Here is a 26,672-nt window from a genome sequence, read left to right on the forward strand (position 1 = left end):
TGCCCTTCTGTAACATGACAGTCATACAGCGTGGGGATATGGCAAGGCAATTATTGTCATGTCAGCATTCAGGACTGCTCCCCACTGAACTCTCCGTGGAGCCTCGTCTCCCTCTCCATGTCTCGTCTCCAGCATCTAAACCATTTCCTGAATCTTGGGTAGAACATTCATGTGCTCCACCCTCTGTGCTAAATGAAACTGGGGCTTGTGGAAAGTCCATGAAAATGAAACGTCCTCACTGTGGTCTTAGTCTTCTTACAAAAAAACTTCAAGGCTCACATGATGAGGAGGCATTCAAACAGGTCAATAGATGTTTGCCTGGCCTGTCATCCACAGTGTTTTTGTGTAGAGGGACTTCTTCCTCTTTGTTTTTCAGTTTGCAGAGGACATGGAGCTCTTTTTAAAAGCATGTGCTGACGAGCAGAGACTACAGGTCAAAGCGATGTTTGACATTTAATGGACAGATGAAGGCACTGGCTGTTTGTTTGTGTTTTTTATCTGTTGTTTGTTTTTCAGTGTACAGAATTCCAGTTAAACTTATTATAAAATGCTGTTCACTTGTTTCCATACTTATAGTAAAAAATGTAAGTGTAAATGCAACAGCATTGTTTATACTTGTAACTTCAGAGTAAAAAGCTTATTGTTGATATTAACATTAATGTATTATCCTGTAATCAATAATATTTTTATGCATTTTACGCATTAACCCTCTGATCTCTATCCTGGCCATTTGGGGCCACTTCACTTCTCCTTGTTTGACTGCTACACTGCAGTGGACCAAAAGAATGACGCAGGTTTGATCTTAAGGCTCTAATAGTTGTGTGTGTTGTGCATGACATTGCAACGCAAACATGTATTTGCAAGATAGACTGGAATAAATTATGATGCATCAAATATTACACAGGCTGCAGTGAATTGTTGTTGATACAGGTTATTGAGCTTTGAGTTTCCCAGTCAAACGTAGCTTTGACACACATGCTAACACTCTTACTCTTGTACATTTCATAACAAGACACCAAAGCCAAAATATTAGCTCTCAAAAGAAATTCAAAGCTGCAGCTGCAGCACACACAGCAACAAACACTGTTAGTAAATGTGTCCTGGAGTTTCTGCAGGTGCAGAAAGTGCTGCTGCTGTAAGTCAGCCTAACAGCTTCCAGATCACTGATATTTCTGGAAAGATGGCAAGAAGGGCATCACAGCTCATTTCTACAATCTCCCAGATCTTGGAATACAAGCCCCTGTCCCATGAAAACCACTTCACAGTAGTAGGAGTCCACTAAAACCTACAAATGAAGAGTGATCCTGGAAGAAATAGGGCGCACACTAGTGACCTCAACAGTTGCAAGACAGCCTTGTCCCCGATGCTTATATGAAAAAAAATATGAAGATTTATGAAACCATTAGGACTTTATTACTGTTTTATCTGAAAAGCTACTGGTAATATTTAACCTAACTGGGATTTAAAGTGTAAAAAACAGAATGTAGATAAAATTTTGGTTTTGATGAAAAGGAGTGGAGCTTGTGAGCCACAATGTAAGCAGTGTTGCTTTGCTGACATGCACTCGATGCTGGCAATACAAGCATTGTAGTGGTTCTTATATTTTTGTAAACTAACTGTATAATATATTGAGCCATTCAACAGTACACAAATGTTTGTAGGCTCCTTTTTGTATGCAACCTGCATGTCTTTCTGAATTAATTGTTTGTTTATATCATGTTTTTCAGGAAAAAGAAGAAGTTAAAGTCAAGTGGAAGCCCTGCTCAACATGGTATGTAGTAACAACTTTGTTGGACGGGAACAGACATTCATACTGTTGATAAATAGTTATCACCTCAATTTGAATTCATGTATTTGGACTAAAGTAAATTGGGAGCTGTTAGCTGTCAAGCTGCTCCTCTGTGAGGAGCTTGATAGCTGTCCACCTCCAAAGTCCATTATGAGTTTTGGAGGTGGACATGGTCAAGACTTTTAAGAGTTGGCATAAGACTTTACTTCTTTATAGAGCTTATAGTTGGGGCTGGTTCAGGTCAGCCCTTAGTTATGCTGTCATAGCACCAGACTGCTGGGGGTTAGTGTCTACTCGTGTCATTGTATATATCCAGGAATATGTGCCTGAGGATAGTTGTCATGAAATCAATATTAAATCAAAGTTTTCCTTAATGACCACAGCTGGCATGAGTTCTCCAAAGCTGCCTGCTGTCTCAGGATCTGTCTCCAAAAAGAACCAGGGAGCGCTAACATGTTATGTTCTAGACCGATGAAGAAAATGCACATTAAACATAGTATAAACTCACTATGTTAAGTAATGTGAAGAGGATGCCTTTAGCTCCTATTGGGTTGGTTCCTTGATCAGTGCAATACAGAATCATTCATCTGGTTTGATGTAATGTCCTTCAAACACGTCAAAATGAGGCTCTGTAGTCTGTGTGGCCTCCACATGCTTGTATGACCTCACTACAACACCTGGGCATGCTCCTGATGAAGTGGCAGATGGTCTCCTGATGGATCTCCTCCCAGACTCCAGGACTAAAGCATCTGCCAACTCCTGGACAGTCTGTGGTGCAGTTGGTGGATGGAGTGAGACGTGATGTCCCAGATGTCCTCAAATGGATTCAGATCTGGGGAATGGGCGGGCCAGTCCACAGCATCAATGCCTTCGTCTTGCAGGAACTGCTGACACACTCCAGCCACATGAGGTCTAGCGCTGTCTTGCATTAGGAGGAACCCGGGGCCACCAGCACCAGCATTTAGTCTCACAAGGGGTCTGAGGATCTAATTTCAGCACCTAATGGCAGTCAGGCTACCTCTGCCGAGCACACGGGGGGCTGTGCGGTCCCCCAAAGAAATGCCACCCACACCATTAGTCACCCACTGCCCAACCATCATGCTGGTGGATGTTTCAGGCAGCAGAAGGTTCTCCAATATGTCTCCAGACTCTGTCACAAGTACTTAGTGTGAACTTGCTTTCATCTGTGAAGAGCACAGGGCGCCAGTGGCAAAGTTGCCAAGCTTGGTGTTCTCTGGCAAATGCCAAACATCCTGCACGGTGTTGGGCTGTAAGCACAACCCCCACCTGTGGACGTCGAGCCCTCATACCACCCTCATGGAGTCAGTATCTGACCGTTTGAGCAGACGTGCATATTTGTGGCCTGCTGGAGGTCATTTTGCACAGCTCTGGCCTTTCTTTCCTACCCCACAGTACCTTTCCTTATCTTTTGTTTCCTACTCTTTTACTTAGTCTTTGATCACGGTTGTCTTTCTAGATAATTAATGTCATTTGTTCTGGGGCGAGTCACTGGCTCGGGTGCATTCTGGGACTGTCAGTTCACCAGTGTGCTGGCATGCTTCTTAACAAACACACCACTACAGCAAACATCTCAGTTGTACTTGTTGATTTCTTCAACAAAACACTGAACAAAACATGTCCTTGTGAGTGTGCTGCCTGGTGCTTTTACATTTTGTGGTAATTTGAGCAGCCCAGAAAGCATCCCATGAATTCAATTATGTTATTGTATCTGAACATGTACACGAGTCATTAAATTAGATGGGAAAGAATGATTCAGGGTAAACAACTGCACCAAGGGAATTACATTTTTCTTCTCAACATGTAAAATGTCTGTTGATAAGCAATTTCTAAAACAGACATTATAAAAATCACATTAAACAGATGTGATTAACTTTTTATTCTAGCAAACATAACATCAATGATGACACAATCAGTCTTCATCAGAAGTGCTCAAATCACTCTCATCGTCTGAAACGTCCTCCTCCTCCTCCGAGTCCATTTCCAGGAGTGGTTGGTGGCTGAGGATTCTCTTGTACACGTCCTTTACTTTGAGCGTTTCAGCTTTCAGTTCACTTTGTTTTTAAACCAGGCTATGGAGTCCTTTCTGTGCATCCTCCGACATGCCAACAAGGGAGGCTGTAAAAACAACAAAACTATTAAATATAAGTAAAACAAACAAACAGACAAAAAAACTCACCTCATAAACACAAGGAGTTAGGATCATGTAATTAAACTTTTTTTAAGGGAGAAGGCAGTGTTAGCTAGCAACCCAAATATAGGTAAAAGATCCAGTAAGACTTTAGCATCTGCTATTATTTTCAATCAATTCATCACCAAATGTATAAATAAATAAAAGATGTGCTTACAGTCTGAGGAGATTGTCCCCAACACCACAGATCGCATTTGCAACACTGTCCAGTGATGCTGCATCTCCCTGCAAAGGATCATCTCCTCCTCTCTCAGGCGCCTCACAGCCATCACCTTCTCAAAGACCTTTCTCTTTGTCCGGAGGTCAGCAGCAGCTGCAGTTTAACAACATCAGATGGGAAAACATAGCAGCATATTATGATTCAAGAACAAAACATTCAACTGCTGCTCAGATACTGGGAGTTTGTTTAAAAAGGATATTTAGAAATCAAGAGCTTACGTTCACTTGTGCTCTGCCAGGGCCAAACGTCGCTCTGCATGAGGGCATCACTGGATACGATTTGCTTTGTTGCTTGTTTCCTTGTTGTAGTCGTCAACAGCAGCCGCCAAGCGTTTCTTCTCATCTAAGATGACCTTGCGAATTCTGTGTCGCCTCTTGTTGCTATCTGTAAATAATCATAAAAAGGAACACCTTCACATAATGCATATATTTACATTTTAATCTACACTCATCAATTCGTTTGCTAGAACAAATCACATCCAGCTTAAACAAACCTGGATCTGATTTTATTCTGTTTACAAAGTAGCTGTACGAGCTGTACAAACTGAGCATCAAACGGTCCGTTTCAAAGAAACTGTGACACCATTTTGTCTGTAAAGACTTTGTGTTCGCACTCTGATGATGACGACAAGCTCCTCTACTCGTGCCTGCAACGCTCCAAGGCTGCCATCAGTTTGATCCGTTTCTAAGTGAGAGGAATATTAATCAGAACACAGGATGAGTAACAGTCACCAAACTACAGTGGACTCTGTAATCACTGACTTGATGATATTCATTATAAGACATCTGGAGCCTTCATGTGCTGCATTATCATGAGATAACAAGTATGTTGGTGTTCAGCTTTATAAAACCAACTAGTACGACATCACTTCAACCCAGGTCCAATCCAATTTGATCAAACGCAACAACTCTGCCATCAATTCTGCTTTTACAAGCTTATTTTTCATTGTTTGTTGACACTGTCAGAAAGATCTTAACTCTAAGTTCTTTAATGAGGCCATGGTGGGTCCTGTTGTTATACACGAGTGCATTATATTGAGACTCACCTTCAGCCCATTGCTGCAGTGTGTCGTCATCCACACCCAGCTCATTTCTGCTCGCATTCAGGCTCTCCACTTGTTCTCTAAAGATCCTTATGATCTAAGAATACATTAATAAATGTCATTCATATGGACATTTTTAGAGTACTGGTGTTTCCCCCCCATTACCACACACATTAAAATGGGTGTTGAAAAAATGACCTTTAGATATCTCTGGCTCAAAGTGCGGCCCAGTTGTTCCACTTTCCTTTTGTTCCAGCCCAAAGCCAGGAGGCTCAGCATGTCTGTTCGCCCTGCATTTCAGTTAGTATACAAATAAGAATGAATGAGCAGGAGACTGAGTGGAATCTCACACACAGACACACACCTGCTTTAGACATGTACTTCGTTGTGATGGCCGCCCTAGACAGGAAACTGTTTACTTGCTCCACCTCTTCTCCAACTGTAGAACCGGCCCCATCCTGAAACGCACCTCCCCATTTGATCTATAGAAAGGAGGTCACAATACATGACTGCTGAATTCATTCAACCTTATAACAAAATGTCTTAAACGTATCCAAGACTACAAGCTGCAGTATACCTCGCACATCCAAGTGTGAGCTACTCAAAATGAAGTACACATTAAGATAAAGTCAAGTAAATAGTATTACGACAACACCAAGAGAAAAACAAAATAAATATCCACCCATCCAAATATGTATCCACACACACACACACACGTATGAGTATATGGTTATGGCGTTAACGTCATTTTAACAAGATTAACGCTGACAGCACTGATATATATGTGTATCTTACATCATTTGTGTGTCTCTGGATGTATTTCACAAACTCAGCAACTTCCTCATCTTTCTCAATGAAGACACCTTCAAAGTTCCCCTGCTCTGAAGTGCTGAACGAACACGGTGACAGTTGTTTGAAAAGAAACATCAAAATACAATTTTTGTACAAATCCATATTTGATTTATGTACACAATGCATAACGTACCTTGCATTTGATTGAAAGCGATAAAGCTTGCAGTTTCCATCAACTGAGACGGCGAGCATGTCTGGAGTGCAGGCAGGGCAGCTAAAGCATGGCTCCTTGCACATCCTGTCCACCTCACACTTTACAGCACTCCACTCCAAGAAACTTTTGCTGAAGGCATCAGCTGATATTCGGCCAGTCTTTTAAGTAGAGGACAAACAACAGAATATTCACGGACAGTCATCATAAACATTGATTTGCACAATTTCCTTAAACTTGACAAATTTAGAAACTCACCCTTCCAAAATGGGCTGTTCGTTCATCCAGCACTTTGACAAACGCCTTAAGTGACATCCCTGCTGCAGCTTCTTAATGTCATAGAAAGACTGAAAGACATCCATTGAAAACAGGGTGCAGAAATTTAAGGTGCCAGGCCAATATCCACCACCCTGGAAGTCCTTAACTGAGGGGGACCACATTAGGCCACAGCTGGTGCAGCTCACCACTGGCAGTGCAAGGTTATAACGGCCTTTAGGAAGGATAAGGAGAAATCCAGTCATGGCTCAACAAAGACATTCATTTTTTCCCATGTTGTTTTCAAAGCGGTCTGGTAAATCCAAATGACCTTTGACAGGTGCCCACATATACTGCGGGCCGAGGGTAATTCAAAACAATGTAGCAATGTACAATTTGCAATAAAACCTGCAAACACATCTATTGTGTATGTACTGTGTGACAAAAGAGCAACTTACCATTTATGGTTACAAGAGCCACAATTGCACCGGGTGAAACCTCAACGTTACCTGCTGGGCAGTCACACACAGTCTGGTCTTTGCACAGGCAACAGCCGAACTAACATTAAAAACACACAATATATATAAAAAGTATTGGAAATTAAATGATACACAATAAATATACAATAACAGCACACACTCATAGTACATAGCAATAAATGCATAAGACTTAAAAACCGTACATATTGGATTGTGAAACTCTGATGAAGGCTGCAAAAACCCTCCTGTTACTGCCTCTCTGCTGTGCAGGACAAAGCGTGTGTGAACTGCAATATCACAGTCAGCACAAAGGAATGGAAGAGGCAGGCAGTCCAGACACCTCACAACTACTTGTTTGCCACACTGACACACACGGTGTGACTGTGGATCCAGAGTAGCTAACATATTGTCTATAAGACAAGGCCTGGCCTCTTTCCACTTTAGCAAGGACACCATGTTTCTGATCGCCCAGTGAGTAGCAGCTGACTCAGACAACGTCTCACAAGTCATGGCTGCGTCCTCTTCTCCATCCTCCAACAACTGAAGGAGCTCCTGACGAAGCACCTCAGTTCCACACACTAACAGAAAAAAAATAAAGAAACTCTTCCACAAAGTGAAAAACACTCTAGGCAGTATGTTTCTTAGGACTGCACAAAAGCCCTGCCTAACTCAACTATAACAACAAATATAAAAGTAAAGGAATCACAATATATACAAGAAGGTAAAGTACCTTTTGTTGGGTTGACACTGGCAACATAACTAGGTTCTTCACGTGGACACTGATGCTGATCTGCAGACACTGGGGGGAAAAAGAGATTGAAGAATATTTACTTACTGAAATTCTTTGGTGAAAACAAGTTGTGAGATAAAATCAATGGTTGTGAGAACACTGACCACGTGGCAACTAGTACTTCGACTGGATGATGGTCTTTGAGGAATAAAATCTCCCTGTCTGTCAAGGGCGGCATCACTTACATTTTGATTAGATACCTTGAGTTTGTAAATGATCAGATTACATAATTGGAATACAATGTATCCAATTCAGGGTTGCAGGAGGATGAAGCCTATCCCAGCTGATACAGGACAAAGACAGGCTGCCAGTTTATTGCAGGGCTAACACGATATGTGTAACAGAAAATCCACTTAAATGTTTGATATTTCTTATAATAATCATAATTATGACTATTATTTAAAGGTTTCTTTAAATAATACATTTTGATTTTTTATAACCTCTAAAATATAAACCTGAGCTGTTTCAGATTCTGACCTCTGACCTCACTGCAGCTCCCTCTTGGAAGTACGTCTGCTTCTTGTCTACCCCCAGTGATGACCGCCTGCCCTTGATATCACGTACTGTACCTGAGGAACAAAAAAGGACAAACACTTGCCTTCATTTAAGAAGTACATTCATACAGAGGTAATCTATGGAAACACACTAGTTCACCCTTTGGGAGAAATCAGTTCCTGTGAAACATTTCTGTAAATGAACATCATGTGGAGAATGAATGAAATGAGTTCTTCAGGTGACTCAGCAGTCCCACACTGACAAATGAAATCTAGTTAAACTATTAAGCATATTTGCTCTTCTGAAATCTGTGTTAAACAACAACAAACATAAATTAGTAACAAAAATACAGCTGAGTAGAGGCTTTACAAACCACCAGCAGCCATAATGCTAAATTTTAATCTTCAAATGTTTCTGAGCCGTCTTCAACCTGCTTTTAACACATTAAAGTCCCACAGTCAATGCAGCCTGACTCAATCCTAGATGTTCAGCACACAGAGACACAGAGGTGCCGTTTAAAGTTTAGTGATAACCTGAGTCACTGATCATTTGCAGTATTACAGAGTCTGGCAGTCTTTGCATGATGTCCACGTCACTGTGAGTTTCTAGCTGACTCTCAGGTGTGACAGGTGTGCCAGCAGGAAAGAGTAATAATAACCTGCATCCTGAGGTTTGTCATGCAGGATTAAAGCAGCCAGGCTTTGTTCACACAGCTAGGATTGTATTTTACACTGACCCTGGGTCAGTATAAGTATCATACAGTTTAAACGAAGCACTGAAACTTGCACATATTTATTACAGATGCACTGAAGCTAATCGAGATATTTGCTGTCAGTCTGTGGCTGCGATTAAACACTTTACTGGAAACTTTATTAACTAGTAACTTCATCAGTCATGACAGAAGCTAATATTTCTGTGCTAACATCGTTTAAACAGTAACAGCTTTCCTCCAATATAAGCTAACGTTTACACCGTAACTTTAAGCTAGCACCATAAAGACGGTAAAACACGTAATAACATCTACAAATGCATCTTAAAGCTGTTATATTAGCACTCGGTGTATTACTAACATAACCACATTAACATTACTGACACTCGCTGACTTTTAATAGTCATTCTATAAATGCTGTCCGTTTAAATGGTCTTACCTGGTGGTCCATATGGTCCATAAGTGAAGCAGAGGGAGCCTGACCATGCGTCAAACGTTTGACGAGTTGGGAGTGAGAACGTGTTGGGCTATAAGGAACACACTCACTTCCTGAGCCCTGGGCAATAAGAGACGTTTTGTGTTTTATGATTTATTGATATGTTTGATCCTTTCTGACCTGCGTTAATGAAGCAGTCATTAGAGCACCATGTCCGCTAGAATAGTTCTGTAGTTTGATGCTTGAGTCGTTGCAGACTTGTTGAAACTCCCTCACCCGTCAAAGCAGCGTCTTTGTTATTCGCGTCCAGCAGATGGCAGTGTTTCACTGTCTGACGGCTGTCTGAAGCTTCAGCTGGATTATCCGTTTGCTATGTTTGCCATGTTACAGTGGGGAGGAAAAACTCCTTTTTAACAGGAATATCTAGACATGAGTGATTACTGCAGTGGGGCACTATCTGTGCTATCTATAAGAAATGTTAGCAACAATAAAACTCTGAGGATCAGGGCTCCATTTCACTCCAGTGTTCAGTGGCATTTTAAAAGAGTGAATACCGACGCTGAATGTCTTTGTAAAGCAAAAGCACTTTGTTAGCCTTTACAGAGCAAAGCTATGGATCAATGTGCAGTGAAGAAAAATCGAGGTGGCCAGTCTGTCCTTTCCTAACCAATCACAGAGCTCCTTACATTGTTGCGCTGGAGAATAACTAAATATAATATAAAGATGATATTGAAAATAATCTTTTGTAGAGTCACTACTTAGTGGGCAGAGGACAGTTATCACTTTGCTGGATGCTTTAAAGTCGCATGTTCTGTATTTGCTGTATGCAGATTAGCAGGATATTAACAGATTAACAGCTTTTATTAGACTTCATATGATAATCAACAGTGAAGTGTTTCTCTTTCAGTGTTTATTCTTGCTCATTGAATGATCTCTGTTCAGATAATATGCTGCACTCATCTCATGTTTCTTTAAATACGGCATCACTTGTCCAGCTGTCAAACTCTGAAAGAGTTACAGTTTCACCACTGAGCACTTTGAATGGTTATTCTTTTATTTAAAAGCACTTATTCTAGCTGCATCATCAATACGACAAAAACAGTGACTTCAACAAAAATGTATCTAAAAATATTTAGGGGGAAATGTTCCTACACCCCTCATGTAAATGTTACATCTCCAAAAGGGAGAAATAATCAGAATAAGGCGTAATCATTGTCATGATAATAATGACCATGAAAATGAAACTAGGCCTACCTTTAGTTCAGCACACTCAGTGTTGCATAAAGACATGCGAACATGCCATCATCCATTCTGGAGCCTACTTTTAAAAAGAGCGAGCTGTTTATTCTGGCTGAGTAGCAAACAGAACCAACCATGAAAACCTAAACTGGGAAAACACTCGGAAACCTTGAACACTGGGAATATGGAGACACAGGGGTAGGTGAACAGACACTGACAAAGGACAGAAGAAAACAGAGACAATATATATAAGACAAGAAGTAACACAGACACCCTTTTCGGTGACAAAAATGAGAAAATATCCAGTGAAAGGCAGTTCTCTTGGAAAAACTGCCTTATTGATGTCAACGGTCAGAGAAAAATGTCTGATAGGAAGGCAACCGTAGCTCATACAACCATTTGTTGCAACCAAAGAATGCAGAAGAGCGTTTTGGTCAGCTAAGAACAGGAAATTGAAGCTACAGTTCTCAAAATTTGACATGAGAAGATTGGATAAATGTTGCCTGGTCTGATGAGTCTTGATTTCTGCTCTGACATGCAGATGGTCGGGTCAGAATTTGGCATAAATAGCATGAAAGGATGGATCCATGCTGCCTCATGTCAGCTGTGCAGACTAGTGGTGGTGGTGTCACTGTGGGGGGGAGGGGCGGTATTTTCTTGCTGAAACGTTACATAGTGTGTGTGTGTGTGTGTGTGTGTGTGTGTGTGTGTGTGTGTGTGTGTGTGTGTGAGAGAACAACTTGAAACAAACTGCAGCAATAAGGGCAAACTAGTGCACAGTTATGTTTACGTGAGCGTTATTTTGTATGCATTTGTACAGTTCCATAACTGTGAGAATACATTGATAGCATTTAACTCTAGTAACAGGCATTTGTACCAGTAAGCATGAAAAAGTAGGGAAAAGAACTAGTATGTAAGCACTGACTAGTACTGTAAAGTATATGTGTATATAGGGCAATCGTGGCTCAAGAGTTCGCAGTTCATCCTGTAATTGGAAGGTTGCCAGATTGAGCCCCGCCTCCGACAGTCTCGGTCGTTGTGTCCCGGGGCAAGACACTTCACCCGTTGCCTACTGGTGGTGGTCAGAGGGCTCGGTGGCGCCAGTGTCCGGCAGCCTCGCCTCTGTCAGTGCGCCCCAGGGCAGCTGTGGCTACAATGTAGCTGCCATCACCAGTGTGTGAATGTGTGAATGACTGAATGTAGTGTAAAGCTCTTTGGGGTCCTTGGGGACTAAGTAAAGCGCTGTACAAATGCAGGCCATTTACTGTGCGTGTGTTTATGCTCAAGTGTATGAATAAATTAGTCAGTTTTAAACAGTTGCAATTTAAACAGTAGAAGAGTGGCACTATATTTATATATTTATAAAGAATTTCAAACAACAATTAATTGATGCTCAAAGCAGGTTTATTTAATTAATATCCAGATTTCCAATTAGTTCCCAATTCATTCAGCAGCAAATCACATCACCACTCACTTCAAGGCTGTATGTATTATTGTAAGGTAGACCCTACAATAGTACATACAGAGAACCCAACAATCATATGACCCCCTATGAGCAAGCACTTTGGCGACAGTGGGAAGGAAAAACTCCCTTTTTACAGGAAGAAACCTCCGGCAGAACCAGGCTCAGGTCGGGGCGGCCATCTGCTGCGACCGGTTGGGGTGAGAGAAGGAAGACGTTTGTTGTAGGTCTGATTGAAGGACTGATGTGATGGTAAGTTGTCTGCTGTTCCGCTTTGAATATTGAGAGATTAGTTGATGGATTTCAAGCCAAATTGTGCCCAAGTTTAAGACCATATTCATTGGTTGTTTTTGTTGATGTTATTGTTTTGGGCTTTTTTTCCACAAGAATTTCTAGCTCCCCTAGAATTCTGGCCACCCAAACGATGATTGCTGCTGAGAGAGCACAAGGTTTTGTCCCCCTGTACTATTCATGTCAGTGCAGGGGGTTCTCCTTGAGAGGCCAGGGTCGAAAAAGGGATGCTTCAGAACCTCCGAGGGTGTTATGCGCTGATTTGCATCCAAGGCCAACATTTCTTTGATTAGCCTTACAAATAATGTTTGGCCATTTTCCGGTCCTCGCCTAACCTTCAGCAGTTGTTCGAGGTCATCGAGACGCTTAAGTTTTATCGATCGAGTTTCCTTGGATCGATAATCTGTCTCGTATTGAAATTGTTCTTGGGTCTTAAATGTCCAGCGCTGTTCGTTGTGGTTATCCTCGATTAAATAGCTGTCAGTGTACAAGCCAGACTCTAGAAGATGATCTGGTAGCTGACCCTGGGTTTCAATTATGAATTTCAAAACGTCATAATCGTCTTCCCCAGGATAGAGAGGCACCCCTGTAGCAAGCTCCACAGCTACCAGCCCCAGAGACCACATGTCGATTGCTTTGTCGTATGGAATGCCAAGCATAACCTCAGGTGCACAATAACCAATTGTCCCCACACGGTCACCAGGAATCACTGCAGAAGCAGGACATGCGAGGCCAAAGTCTATGAGTTTGACTTTGACGGGAGACTCACTGCGGTTCACAACCATGATGTTTCCAGGTTTGAGGTCAGCATGCACTATTCCCACAGAACCCAGGTGGAACAGAGCATTTGCGAGCTGATGCAAAATTGGCCTGAGTTCTCTCATTGGGAGACCTTGGTTATTCCGGTCCCCAATGTAGTCCCACAGGCTTTGGTCGAGGAGTTCGAAATTCAAGCAAATGCGCTCTCCATCGAGGAAATAGCCGTTCCATTCGACAATGTTGCACCTGTCTGGATCCAAGCGTCGTAGCTGCTCCAGGATGAAAATTTCCAGTTTTGCCTGGAGCAGAATTCCAGGGTCGCTCTTGTTGACTTTAATAGCAACCGTTTTGTTGTTTTTTGTATCGCGACATCTGGTTACCAAACCAAAGCCTCCTTCTCCAAGGAAGGCCTCTACCACGTGGTGATCTCCTAAAATGGTCCCTTTCGTTATTTGAAGATCATCTTCAGAGGCAGATGGGTTGGCTGAGGTGTTGATGTCTCTTTTTTGAGGAAATTCAACTGAGTTTTGGAAACTGCAGCTGAATTTTTGCGATCCATGACTTTTCCAGCTTGAAGGCTGCTGAGAGAGCACAAGGAGTTCTCCCCCTGTACTATTCATGTCCGTGCAGGGGGTTCTCCTTGAGAGGCCAGGGTCGAAAAAGGGATGCTTCAGAACCTCCGAGGGTGTTATGCGCTGATTTGCATCCAAGGCCAACATTTCTTTGATTAGCCTTACAAATAATGTTTGGCCATTTTCCGGTCCTCGCCTAACCTTCAGCAGTTGTTCGAGGTCATCGAGACACTTAAGTTTTATCGATCGAGTTTCCTTGGATCGATAATCTGTCTCGTATTGAAATTGTTCTTGGGTCTTAAATGTCCAGCGCTGTTCGTTGTGGTTATCCTCGATGAAATAGCTGTCAGTGTACAAGCCAGACTCTAGAAGATGATCTGGTAGCTGACCCTGAGTTTCAATTATGAATTTCAAAACGTCATAATCGTCTTCCCCAGGATAGAGAGGCACCCCTGTAGCAAGCTCCACAGCTACCAGCCCCAGAGACCACATGTCAATTGCTTCATCATATGGAGTGCCAAGCATAATCTCAGGTGCACAATAACCAATTGTCCCCACACAGTCACCAGGAATCACTGCAGAGGTGTTACATGCGATGCCAAAGTCTATAAGTTTGACTCTGACTTGAGACTCACTGCGGTTCACAACCATGATGTTGACAGGTTTGAGGTCAGCATGCACTATTCCCACAGAACCCAGGTGGAACAGAGCATTTGCGAGCTGATTCAAAATTGGCCTGAGTTCTCTCATTGGGAGACCTTGGTTATTCCGGTCCCCAATGTAGTCCCACAGGCTTTGGTCGAGGAGTTCGAAATTCAAGCAAATGCGCTCTCCATCGAGGAAATAGCCGTTCCATTCGACAATGTTGCACCTGTCTGGATCCAAGCGTCGTAGCTGCTCCAGGATGAAAATTTCCAGTTTTGCCTGGAGCAGAATTTCAGGGTCGCTCTTGTTGACTTTAATAGCAACCGTTTTGTTGTTTTTTGTATCGCGACATTTCGTTACAACACCAAAGCTTCCTTCTCCAAGGAAAGCCTCCACCATGTGGTGATCTCCCAAAATGGTCCCTTTAGATATTCCAAGCTCATCTGAGCCGAAGGATGGGTTGGCTGACATGGTGTAATGTGTCTGTTTGCGCTGTGGATTGGTGAGAAACAAAACGGAACTTGTTTTGGTTTCTCTCGTAAATTGCTCTCAAAACTTCTCGAAAGGGTTTTAGTTGCTGCAGGTCAACGTCCGTTAAGCATAAAGTAACAGGTGAGCGCTCCTATTTATGGGTTTTGGGATCAAAGCAAAGTTATGACGTCAGAAAGGATCAAAGCAAAGTTACCGCGTCACAAGCGATCGAAGCGATTCTAATATGTGCGCATGCGCACATATGAGAAGGATCGAAGGATTCTAATATGTGCGCATGCGCACACGTGCTTGCTTGTGTAATATTGTTCACACTAAACTTGACCCTAATCAATTTAATATCAGTCAATCAAAGAAAATGTTAGTTTTGGAAAATTTTAAAATGACATAACTGACAGTTTAAACATTTTTTGTTCATGTATTTGTATTTGTATTGTCTTCGGGTTTTTTTTTTGCATACCATGTCAAGCTTTTCTGTATATAGTCATGTCGTAGATTTCGGAGCAAACAAGAAATTGAATTGGATTTTAATATTGCAGTGCTTGGATTTCGGATTTGGTGCTTAAAACTTCTTGAAACTGTAAACGTATTTCATTCACCACAAATAACTATCTGATTGAATAGTTTTCTTATCAGATAGAGAAATAAAACGAGTCGCAAAGTCTAAAAGCAACATTTCTCTGCCTGGGCTGTACCTCTGCACGTTAGTCTGTTTCAGTGTGACCCCTCACCCCCTCCCTGATCAGTCGGGGGTGAGTGCGCTAATGTGCCTGGAGGCCGTTTTAATGAGTGTTTGCTGGAAAACGAAAAATACAAGAAGGATTTGTACGTTTTCACAACGGGGGAGTTTGCGTAAGTACTAGTAAATAATTTTCTCGAGTGTGTACGTTACACATGTTATTTGTTTCAAATTGGTATTATTATTTTGCTAGCTAGCAAACTCGCGGGATAAAGGATTGAAGTGCACTCAGTGCGATACAATACGGTGGCGCTATTCTAACACTGCGGTAAAGTGAGCCGTCATTTGTGAGCCGCGGTCAAGCCAGCCGCCTCCTATCCGCCGCATAAATTTCCTTGCGCTTTTACACCAGTCTTTACGGTAGCGCCTTTTCGCTTTATATCCTGATTGAAAGCCTAGACTCGCGCACACATGCACGCGCGTGAACAGTCACACGCACGCGCGCACACAAATTACAATGGAACAGCCCAATACAGCCATCGTGACAGTCTGGTTGCATATTCAAAAATTCATTAAAAATCATTCTTAAAAGTTGATGCCAAGCTTTCAACACAATCCTCTTCTCGGACACCTACTTTACCTCTTGGCCAGTTTTTACCCAGATTTACTGTAATATTACTCAGAAATCACAGTAAACTCATATTCAGTGCAATACAGTCAATGCACTACAATTATGTTTATTTCAAAAATTCATTAAAAGTCATCCTGAATAGTTGAGGTCCAACTTTCAACACATCCCCCCTCTGGGACACCTACTGTACCTGTGTGCCAAGTTTCATCCAGATTTACTGTAGAATTCCTCAGAAATTAAAGGGTACTTGTATTCAATGCAATACAGTCAATACAATAGAATTATGTCAATTTTCAGAAATTCATTAAAAATCATCCTGAGTAGTTGATGTCCAACTTTCAACACATCCCCCCTCTGGGACACCTACTGTACCTGTGTGCCAAGTTTCATCCAGATTTACTGTAGAATTCCTCAGAAATTAAAGGGTACTTTATTCAATTCAATACAGTCAATACAATAGAATTATGTCAATTTTCAAAAATTCATTAAAAATCATCCTGAGTAGTTGATGTACAACTTTCAACACATCCCTCCTCTGGGACACCTACTGTACCTGTGTGCGAATTTTCATCCAGATTTACTGTAGAATTCCTCAGAAATTAAAGGAAACTTATATTCAATTCAATACAGTCAATACAATAGAATTATGTCAATTTTCAGAAATTCATTAAAAATCATCCTGAGTAGTTGATGTACAACTTTCAACACATCCCTCCTCTGGGACACCTACTATACCTGTGTGCCAGGTTTCAGCCAGATTTACTGTAGAATTCCTCAGAAATTAAAGGAAACTTATATTCAATTCAATACAGTCAATACAATAGAATTATGTCAATTTTCCAAAATTCATTAAAAATCATCCTGAGTAGTTGATGTACAACTTTCAACACATCCCCCCTCTGGGACACCTACTGTACCTGTGTGCCAGGTTTCAGCCAGATTTACTGTAGAATTCCTCAGAAATTAAAGGAAACTTATATTCAATTCAATACAGTCAATACAATAGAATTATGTCAATTTTCAAAAATTCATGAAAAATCATCCTGAGTAGTTGATGTACAACTTTCAACACATCCCCCCTCTGGGACACCTACTGTACCTGTGTGCCAGGTTTCAGCCAGATTTACTGTAGAATTCCTCAGAAATTAAAGGGTACTTGTATCCAATGCAGTCGGCCAATACAGTAGAATTATGTCAATTTTCAAAAATTCATTAAAAATCATCCTGAGTAGTTGATGTACAACTTTCAACACATCCCCCCTCTGGGACACCTACTGTACCTGTGTGCCAAGTTTCATCCAAATTTACTGTAGAATTCCTCAGAAATTAATGGAAACATTTATTCAATCTAATACAGCCAATACACTACAATTGTGTCAATTTTCAAAAATTCATTAAAGATCATCCTGAGTAGTTGATGTCCAACTTTCAACACATCCCCCCTCTGGGACACCTACTGTACCTGTGTGCCAAGTTTCATCCAGATTTACTGTAGAATTCCTCAGAAATTAAAGGGTACTTTATTCAATTCAATACAGTCAATACAATAGAATTATGTCAATTTTCAAAAATTCATGAAAAATCATCCTGAGTAGTTGATGTACAACTTTCAACACATCCCCCCTCTGGGACACCTACTGTACCTGTGTGCCAAGTTTCATCCAGATTTACTGTAGAATTCCTCAGAAATTAAAGGGTACTTGTATCCAATGCAGTCGGCCAATACAGTAGAATTATGTCAATTTTCAGAAATTCATTAAAAATCATCCTGAGTAGTTGATGTCCAACTTTCAACACATCCCCCCTCTGGGACACCTACTGTACCTGTGTGCCAAGTTTCATCCAGATTTACTGTATGTAGAACTCCTCAGAAATTAATGGAAACATTTATTCAATTCAATACAGTCAGTACACTACAATTATGGAAATTTCAAAAATTCATTAAAAATCACCCATAATAGTTGAGGTCCAACTTTCAACACTTTCTTACTCTGGGCGTCCTACCGTACCTCTGGGCCAAGTTACATCTCAATTCACTGTAATCTTTATCAAAAATTGAAAGAACAATTCTATGTAAATGTTGGCTGTGTGTCCTTTCAAAGTGACACTAAATAACAGAACTCAGGCACATCAGGGAATAATCCAAAAGGCGGATTTATTAAACAAAAACAACATACAAAATATCTCTAACCCATACTACATAACCTAAAAAGAAACAAAGGGACACTTAGAAGCACAAGGAAACAATACTGAAAGGGCAAGAGACACAGTCCAAACACAATCCACAACTAAAATGCCAAAAGAACAAGTCATCCCACATAGCAGACGGGTCTTGCCTGGATCTGGTGTCAAGCCGGCACTGCTGGCTGACTTCTGGCATGGTAAGATGGCACTGTTTATGTGATGGCATGCCACATTTGGCCTGATTGGGTGAATGTGACATGTTGTATAGAGCACTTTGAGTAATATGGGTGAGTAAAAAAGTGCTGTATAAGAATCAGTCCATTCACTGTCTGAACAGAGTTTCGTCATGTTACTTTTGCACTATTATGTTCCAGCACATGTTGTTATTACATGGCTTACATGGCTAAGGTACACATTAGGCTGACATCTGGGGCCAGAGCTGAAACTGTTCTGGGCCAGCACAGGGCCAGCAGTGTGTCTGCAACTGGCCTTGTGCTGGCTCATGTGTGGGCCACCTCTGGTAAACCAGATCTGGGCCACCATAGGGCCGTCATTCTTTGCGGTACGCAGGCCATGTGTAAGCACATTGTGTGGGACAGATCCAGGCCATACCAATTTTGCTATGTGGGAGGAATTATGTAAAAATAGAAACATCATAAAAATGAAAATGAACATAAAGTAAAATGTACTGAAAAGAACATCAGTATGGCCATCATTATTTGCTTGGAAAGTCTAAAGTTCCATGGCTTTGAACAGCCAGAGAACGCAATGCCCAGCTTAGAATGACTAAAAGTAACTTCTTTTAACATTCTGTCATTCTGCTTCTATATCAAAAATCCACTAAAAATAGTCATTTGAAAAAAAATATTCGCCACTTTTCATCAGTTTGGGTTCCTCTGTTTATAGCAATTTTTAGAAAAGAACCCAATACCTTTGTCACTATACAGTTGTACAGTGAGATACAGAGCATCTCCTACTCATTGCAAACATGCTGGGAGGGTGGCTCTATCCGCCTTAGTGCAGCTGCTGTACCATACTGTGATGCAGTAAGTTAGTAGGCTCTCAATGGGCGAGTGGTGGAAGGGTGAGCTGTAGTCCACAAAGAGCATTCTGGCGTAGCTCTGCCGCTGTTCTAGGTGACTCAGCACCGAGTGGAGGGTGATGGCATCTTCTGTGAATCTGTTTGCACGGTATGCAAACTGGTGGGGGTCGAATTCTGGGGGGAGGTAATCCTTGGTGTGCTGAAGGACTAGTTTCATGATTACCGGTGTGAGGGCCACAGGGCAATAATAGTTCAGGCTGGTGATGGGAGACTTCTTTGGTACTGGGATGATTGTGGCTGATTTTAGACAGGATGGGATGGCTGCTTCATCCAGTGAGAGGTTGAAGATTCTGGTGGAGATGAGGGTGAGCTGGTGGGCACATGGTCTTAGCACTTTACCACGTATTCCGTCTGGACGCCTTCCTGGGGTTCACTGCTAGGAACACTCATCTGACATCGTGCTCCGTTACAGTGAATGGAGCGGTGCAGGAACCAGGTGAGGATGAGGATGGGAGCAGGGCTGAGGCAGATGAATGCTGCTGTTGTGGTGTTTCAAAGCGGGCAAAGAAGCTGTTTATGTCCTCTGCTAGCTGCACACTCAGGTTTTCTGTTTTCATAGTTCTGCCTCTGTGGTTTATGATGTCTATTATTCCATGCCATGTGTTGTTGCTGGACAGGTGGGACCCCTTTTCAGGTCAGCTCGAGCAGACCTGTACAGAGCTCTGTCAACAGACCTACAGGGAGTGCAGAATTATTAGGCAAGTTGTATTTTTGAGGAATAATTTTATTATTGAACAACAACCATGTTCTCAATGAACCCAAAAGACTCATTAATATCAAAGCTGAATGTTTTTGGAAGTAGTTTTTTTTTTTGTTTTTTTTTTTGTTATTTTAGGGGGATATCTGTGTGTGCAGGTGACTATTACTGTGCATAATTATTAGGCAACTTCACAAAAAACAAATATATACCCATTTCAATTATTTATTTTTACCAGTGAAACCAATATAACATCTCCACATTCACAAATATACATCTCAGAATCAGAATCAGAATCAGAATCGTGTTTATTGGCCAAGTACAGTGGGGCAAAAAAGTATTTAGTCAGCCACCGATTGTGCAAGTTCCCCCACCTAAAATGATGACAGAGGTCAGTAATTTGCACCAGAGGTACACTTCAACTGTGAGAGACAGAATGTGAAAAAAAAATCCATGAATCCACATGGTAGGATTTGTAAAGAATTTATTCGTAAATCAGGGTGGAAAATAAGTATTTGGTCAATAACAAAAATACAACTCAATACTTTGTAACATAACCTTTGTTGGCAATAACAGAGGTCAAACGTTTACTATAGGTCTTTACCAGGTTTGCACACACAGTAGCTGGTATTTTGGCCCATTCCTCCATGCAGATCTTCTCGAGAGCAGTGATGTTTTGGGGCTGTCGCCGAGCAACACAGACTTTCAACTCCCGCCACAGATTTTCTATGGGGTTGAGGTCTGGAGACTGGCTAGGCCACTCCAGGACTTTCAAATGCTTCTTACGGAGCCACTCCTTTGTTGCCCGGGCGGTGTGTTTTGGATCATTGTCATGTTGGAAGACCCAGCCTCGTTTCATCTTCAAAGTTCTCACTGATGGAAGGAGGTTTTGGCTCAAAATCTCACGATACATGGCCCCATTCATTCTGTCCTTAACACGGATCAGTCGTCCTGTCCCCTTGGCAGAAAAACAGCCCCATAGCATGATGTTTCCACCCCCATGCTTCACAGTAGGTGTGGTGTTCTTGGGATGCAACTCAGTATTCTTCTTCCTCCAAACACAACGAGTTGAGTTTATACCAAAAAGTTCTACTTTGGTTTCATCTGACCACATGACATTCTCCCAATCCTCTGCTGTATCATCCATGTGCTCTCTGGCAAACTTCAGACGGGCCTGGACATGCACTGGCTTCAGCAGCGGAACACGTCTGGCACTGCGGGATTTGATTCCCTGCCGTTGTAGTGTGTTACTGATGGTGACCTTTGTTACTTTGGTCCCAGCTCTCTGCAGGTCATTCACCAGGTCCCCCCGTGTGGTTCTGGGATCTTTGCTCACCGTTCTCATGATCATTTTGACCCCACGGGATGAGATCTTGCGTGGAGCCCCAGATCGAGGGAGATTATCAGTGGTCTTGTATGTCTTCCATTTTCTGATGATTGCTCCCACAGTTGATTTTTTCACACCAAGTTGCTTGCCTATTGTAGATTCACTCTTCCCAGTCTGGTGCAGGTCTACAATACTTTTCCTGGTGTCCTTCGAAAGCTCTTTGGTCTTGGCCATGGCGGAGTTTGGAGTCTGACTGTTTGAGGCTGTGGACAGGTGTCTTTTATACAGATGATGAGTTCAAACAGGTGCCATTCATACAGGTAACGAGTGGGGGACAGAAAAGCTTCTTACAGAAGACGTTACAGGTCTGTGAGAGCCAGAGATTTTCCTTGTTTGAGGTGACCAAATACTTATTTTCCACCCTGATTTACAAATAAATTCTTTACAAATCCTACCATGTGAATTCATGGATTTTTTTTTCACATTCTGTCTCTCACAGTTGAAGTGTACCTCTGGTGCAAATTACTGACCTCTGTCATCATTTTAAGTGGGGGAACTTGCACAATCGGTGGCTGACTAAATACTTTTTTGCCCCACTGTATATGTGCAGACACATACAGGGAATTTGGTTCCGGTAGATGGTGGCTCTCAAGCACAGCAATGTAAATCTCTCTCACACACACACACACACACACACACACACACACACACACACACACACACACACACACACACACACCCAAGTGTCTATATATACACATTACACATACATACACAAAGCTATGTAAACCAACTATAAATAACGAATCTAACCTTATATACATAAAATACAGAAATGAATGAGGTGGAATGAATACTACAAAATGTACATAAGGTGCAGTTGCAGTCTGGCAGTGGGAGCAGTGTGACAGGTCAACTGTTAAGAAGGGAGATGGCGAGGGGAAAGAAACTGTTCCTGTGTCGGGTGGTCCTGGTCTGCAGGCTTCTGTACCGTCTGCCAGAGGGCAGCAGATCAAAAAGTCTGTGTGCAGGGTGTGAGGGGTCTGCGATGATTTTCCCTGCCCGTTTCCTGGTTCTTGAGAGGTACAGATCCTGGATGGAGGGCAGGGGGGGTGCTGATGATCCTTTCTGCTGCCCGTACAGTCCGCTGCAGTCTGCTCCTGTCCTGTTTAGTGGCTGCTCCATACCAGACTGTGATGGAGGAGCACAGGACAGACTCAATGACCGCAGTGTAGAACTGGATCAGCAGCTCCTGTGGAAGACTGTACTTCCCCAGTTGTCTCAGGAAGTACATCCTCTGCTGGGTCTTTTTGAGGATGGAGTTGATGTTGGTCTCCCACTTCAGGTCCTGGGAGATGGTTGTACCCAGGAACTTGAAGATCTTCACAGTCGACACAGGGCTGTCTGATATGGTGAGGGGGAGCAGAGTTGAGGGATGTCTCCTGAAGTCCACTGTCATCTCTACAGTCTTAAGAGTGTTCAGCTCCAGATTGTGCTGACTGCACCAGAGTACCAGCCGCTCAACTTCCTGCCGGTATGCAGACTCATCACCATCTTGAATGAGGCCAATGACAGTGGTGTCATCTGCAAACTTTAGGAGTTTGACAGCAGAGTTATTGGAGGTGCAGTCGTTAGTGTAGAGGGAGAACAGTAGTGGTGAGAGGACACATCCTTGAGGGCACCAATACTGAGGGACCGGGTTTCAGAGGTGATCTCCCCCAGCCTCACTTGTTGCTTTCTGTCTGTCAGGAAGCTGGTGATCCACTGACAGGTAGCTGGTGACACGCTGAGCTGGGAGAGTTTGGAGGAAAGAAGTTCAGGCACAATGGTGTTAAAAGCCGAACTAAAGTCCACAAACAGGACCCTGGCATAAGTTCCCGGGCAGTCAAGGTGTTGCAGGATGTAATGCAGCCCCGTGTTCACTGCATCATCCACTGACCTGTTTGCCCGGTAGGCAAACTGCAGAGGGTCCAGCTGGTGGCCTGTAATGTCTTTCAGATGGGCTAACACCAGTCGTTCGAAGGATTTCATGACCACAGACGTCAAGGCGACAGGTCTGTAGTCATCCAGTCCTGTGATGGTGGGTTTCTTGGGAACAGGGATGATGGTGGAGCGTTTGAAGCAGGAGGGAACTTCACACAGCTCCAGGGATCTGTTGAAGATGCGAGTAAAGATGGGAGCCAGCTGTTCAGCACAGGTTTTGAGGCAGGAGGGTGAGAAGCCATCTGGTCCGGGGGCTTTCCTGGGCTTCTGTTTCTGGAATAGTCGGCTCACATCCTGAGTGTGTATTCTTAGTTTCAGGGAGGAGGAAAGGGGGGTGAGAGGTGTGGTGGAGGTCGTTGAGTCTGGGTTGGAGAGGGTGGTGGTGGTCGTTGAGTCTGGATTGGGGAGGGTGGGGGTGGTCGTTGAGTCTTGATTGGGGAGGGGCAGGGTGAAGGGGGGAGAGGTGGAAGGTGTGTTGGGGGTCAATGTCTGAAGCAATGTCCCTGGGGAGGGGAGGGTGGGGCGTGGGAGTCTGTCCGTCTCAAACCTGCAATAGAAAGTGTTTAACTCGTTGGCCAGGTCTTTGTTTGCTTCAATAGTGGGTGGGGGGCGTCTGTAGCTGGTGATTTCCTGCAGGCCCCTCCACACTGACGCAGGGTCGTTGGCTGAGAGCCGTTCTTCCAGCTTCTGGGAGTAGATCCTTTTAGCTGCTTTGATCTCCTTGGTCAGTGTGTTCCTGGCTTGCTTGTACAGGACCCTGTCACCACTTCTGTAAGCGTCCTCCTTGGCCTTGCGAAGATGTTGGAGTTTAGGAGTGAACCATGGTTTATTGTTGTTGTATGTGCAAAAGGTCTTTGTTGGCACACACACGTCTTCACAGAAACTGATGTATGATGTCACAGTGTCCGTGAGCTCATCTAGGTTCTCAGATGCAGCTTCAAAAACAGTCCAATCAGTGGAGTCAAAACAGTCCTGCAGTTCCTGCTTTGCTGCGTTAGTCCACTTCTTCACAGTTTTGACTACAGGCTTGGCACGTTTGAGTTTTTGCCTATAAACTGGAATAAGATGGACCATGCAGTGATCAGAATGTCCCAAAGCTGCCCGGGGCACAGAGCGATAGGCATCTTTTAGAGTGGTGTAGCAGTGATCCAGTATGATGTTGTCCCTGGTGGGGCAGTCTATATGCTGTCTGTATTTAGGGAGTTCGTAGTTTAGGTTTGCTCTGTTAAAATCCCCAAGAATAATTGTAAAGGAATCCGGGAATTTCCTCTCCAGGGTAGTAATCTGGTCAGCCAGCTCGCACAGTGCGTTGTTCGCGTTGGCCTGTGGAGGGATGTAAACTCCGACCAGCATGAAGGAAGAAAACTCCCGCGGTGAATAAAAAGGTTTACAGTTGATGAGAAAACTTTCCAAGTGTGGGCTGCAGTGTTTCTGTAACACTGTGACATCAGTACACCAACCTTCATTAATGTAGAAGCAGACGCCACCACCCTTTGTTTTCCCTGAGAGCTCTGTTTCGCGGTCCGCCCGGTGAAGTTGGAAGCCCGGCAGATTTAAGACAGCGTCTGGGACTCGCTCACTGAGCCAGGTTTCAGTGAAGCAGAGGGCAGCAGAGCGTGCAAAGTCCTTGTTAGTCCGGTTTAAGAGCAGTAATTCGTCGACTTTGTTTGGAAGAGAGCGGAGATTCGCGAGGTGAATGGAGGGGAGTGCCGTGCGGAATCCTCGCCGACATTCAAAAACAAAACAACAACAAATCAGCGACCAATATAGCCACCTTTCTTTGCAAGGACACTCAAAAGCCTGCCATCCATGGATTCTGTCAGTGTTTTGATCTGTTCACCATCAACATTGCGTGCAGCAGCAACCACAGCCTCCCAGACACTGTTTAGAGAGGTGTACTGTTTTCCCTCCTTGTAAATCTCACATTTGATGATGGACCACAGGTTCTCAATGGGGTTCAGATCAGGTGAACAAGGAGGCCATGTCATTAGTTCTTCTTCTTTTATACCCTTTCTTGCCAGCCACGCTGTGGAGTACTTGGACGCGTGTGATGGAGCATTGTCCTGCATGAAAATCATGTTTTTCTTGAAGGATGCAGACTTCTTCCTGTACCACTGCTTGAAGAAGGTGTCTTCCAGAAACTGGCAGTAGGACTGGGAGTTGAGCTTGACTCCATCCTCAACCCGAAAAGGCCCCACAAGCTCATCTTTAATGATACCAGCCCAAACCAGTACTCCACCTCCACCTTGCTGGCGTCTGAGTCAGACTGGAGCTATCTGCCCTTTACCAATCCAGCCACGGGCCCATCCATCTGGCCCATCAAGACTCACTCTCATTTCATCAGTCCATAAAACCTTAGAAAAATCAGTCTTGAGATATTTCTTGGCCCAGTCTTGACGTTTCAGCTTGTGTGTCTTGTTCAGTGGTGGTCGTCTTTCAGCCTTTCTTGCACTGAACACAAGTTCCCTGCAATTTCTGAAGAATATTACAGTAAATCTGGCTGAAACTTGGCCCAGACGTACAGCAGGTTTCCCGGAGGAGGGATGTGTTGAAAGTTGGACCTCAACTACTCAGGATGATTTTTAATGAATTTCTGAAATTTCCATAATTGTAGTGTATTGGCCGACTGCATTGGATACAAGTACCCTTTAATTTCTGAGGAATTCTACAGTAAATCTGGCTGAAACCTGGCACACAGGTACAGTAGGTGTCCCAGAGGGGGGATGTGTTGAAAGTTGTACATCAACTACTCAGGATGATTTTTCATGAATTTTTGAAAATTGACATAATTGTAGTGTATTGGCCGACTGCATTGAATACAAGTACCCTTTAATTTCTGAGGAATTCTACAGTAAATCTGGATGAAACTTGGCACACAGGTACAGTAGGTGTCCCAGAGGGGGGATGTGTTGAAAGTTGGACATCAACTACTCAGGATGATTTTTCATGAATTTTTGAAAATTGACATAATTAAATTGTATTGGCTGACTGCATTGGATACAAGTACCCTTTAATTTCTGAGGAATTCTACAGTAAATCTGGCTGAAACCTGGCACACAGGTACAGTAGGTGTCCCAGAGGGGGGATGTGTTGAAAGTTGTACATCAACTACTCAGGATGATCTTTAATGAATTTTTGAAAATTGACATAATTGTAGTTTATTGGCCGACTGCATTGAATACAAG

The 26,672-nt window shown here is 43.0% G+C and overlaps 3 protein-coding genes and 1 long non-coding RNA gene across 5 annotated transcripts in view; 1 reads left to right on the forward strand and 3 right to left on the reverse strand.

Moving 5' to 3' along the window:
• The window catches only part of LOC146716552 (protein NLRC3-like), a 247,013-nt gene that overhangs the window by 31,723 nt on the left and 188,618 nt on the right, over positions 1 to 26,672 (forward strand). The gene's annotated exons all lie outside the window — the stretch shown is intronic.
• LOC146716553 (uncharacterized) lies at positions 3,672 to 9,480 on the reverse strand. Of its 2 annotated transcripts, XR_014919172.1 has the most exons (4): positions 9,431 to 9,480; positions 7,201 to 8,356; positions 5,459 to 7,076; positions 3,672 to 5,357 (listed from the first exon to the last, which is right to left on the reverse strand). It is a non-coding gene; the product is annotated as an uncharacterized LOC146716553 (long non-coding RNA). The 2 variants fall into 2 exon arrangements; XR_014919174.1 differs by lacking the exons at positions 3,672 to 5,357; positions 5,459 to 7,076 and having other exon boundaries at positions 7,117 to 7,575; positions 7,728 to 8,356.
• Positions 12,053 to 15,001, reverse strand: LOC146716554 (uncharacterized). The gene has a single exon (XM_085452469.1). The coding sequence runs from the start codon at positions 14,864 to 14,866 to the stop codon at positions 12,530 to 12,532; it is 2,337 nt and encodes a 778-aa protein (XP_085308595.1). The 5' UTR covers positions 14,867 to 15,001; the 3' UTR covers positions 12,053 to 12,529.
• On the reverse strand, positions 23,089 to 24,962 carry LOC146716555 (uncharacterized). Its single transcript, XM_085452478.1, has one exon. It carries the CDS (start codon positions 24,838 to 24,840, stop codon positions 23,098 to 23,100), a length of 1,743 nt encoding a protein of 580 aa, XP_085308604.1. The 5' UTR covers positions 24,841 to 24,962; the 3' UTR covers positions 23,089 to 23,097.

Source organism: Copadichromis virginalis, linkage group LG3 (assembly GCF_057382275.1).
Source record: "Copadichromis virginalis isolate Kocher_CV1m ecotype Utaka linkage group LG3, C_Virginalis_male_GT1.1, whole genome shotgun sequence".
Lineage (NCBI taxonomy): Eukaryota > Metazoa > Chordata > Actinopteri > Cichliformes > Cichlidae > Copadichromis > Copadichromis virginalis.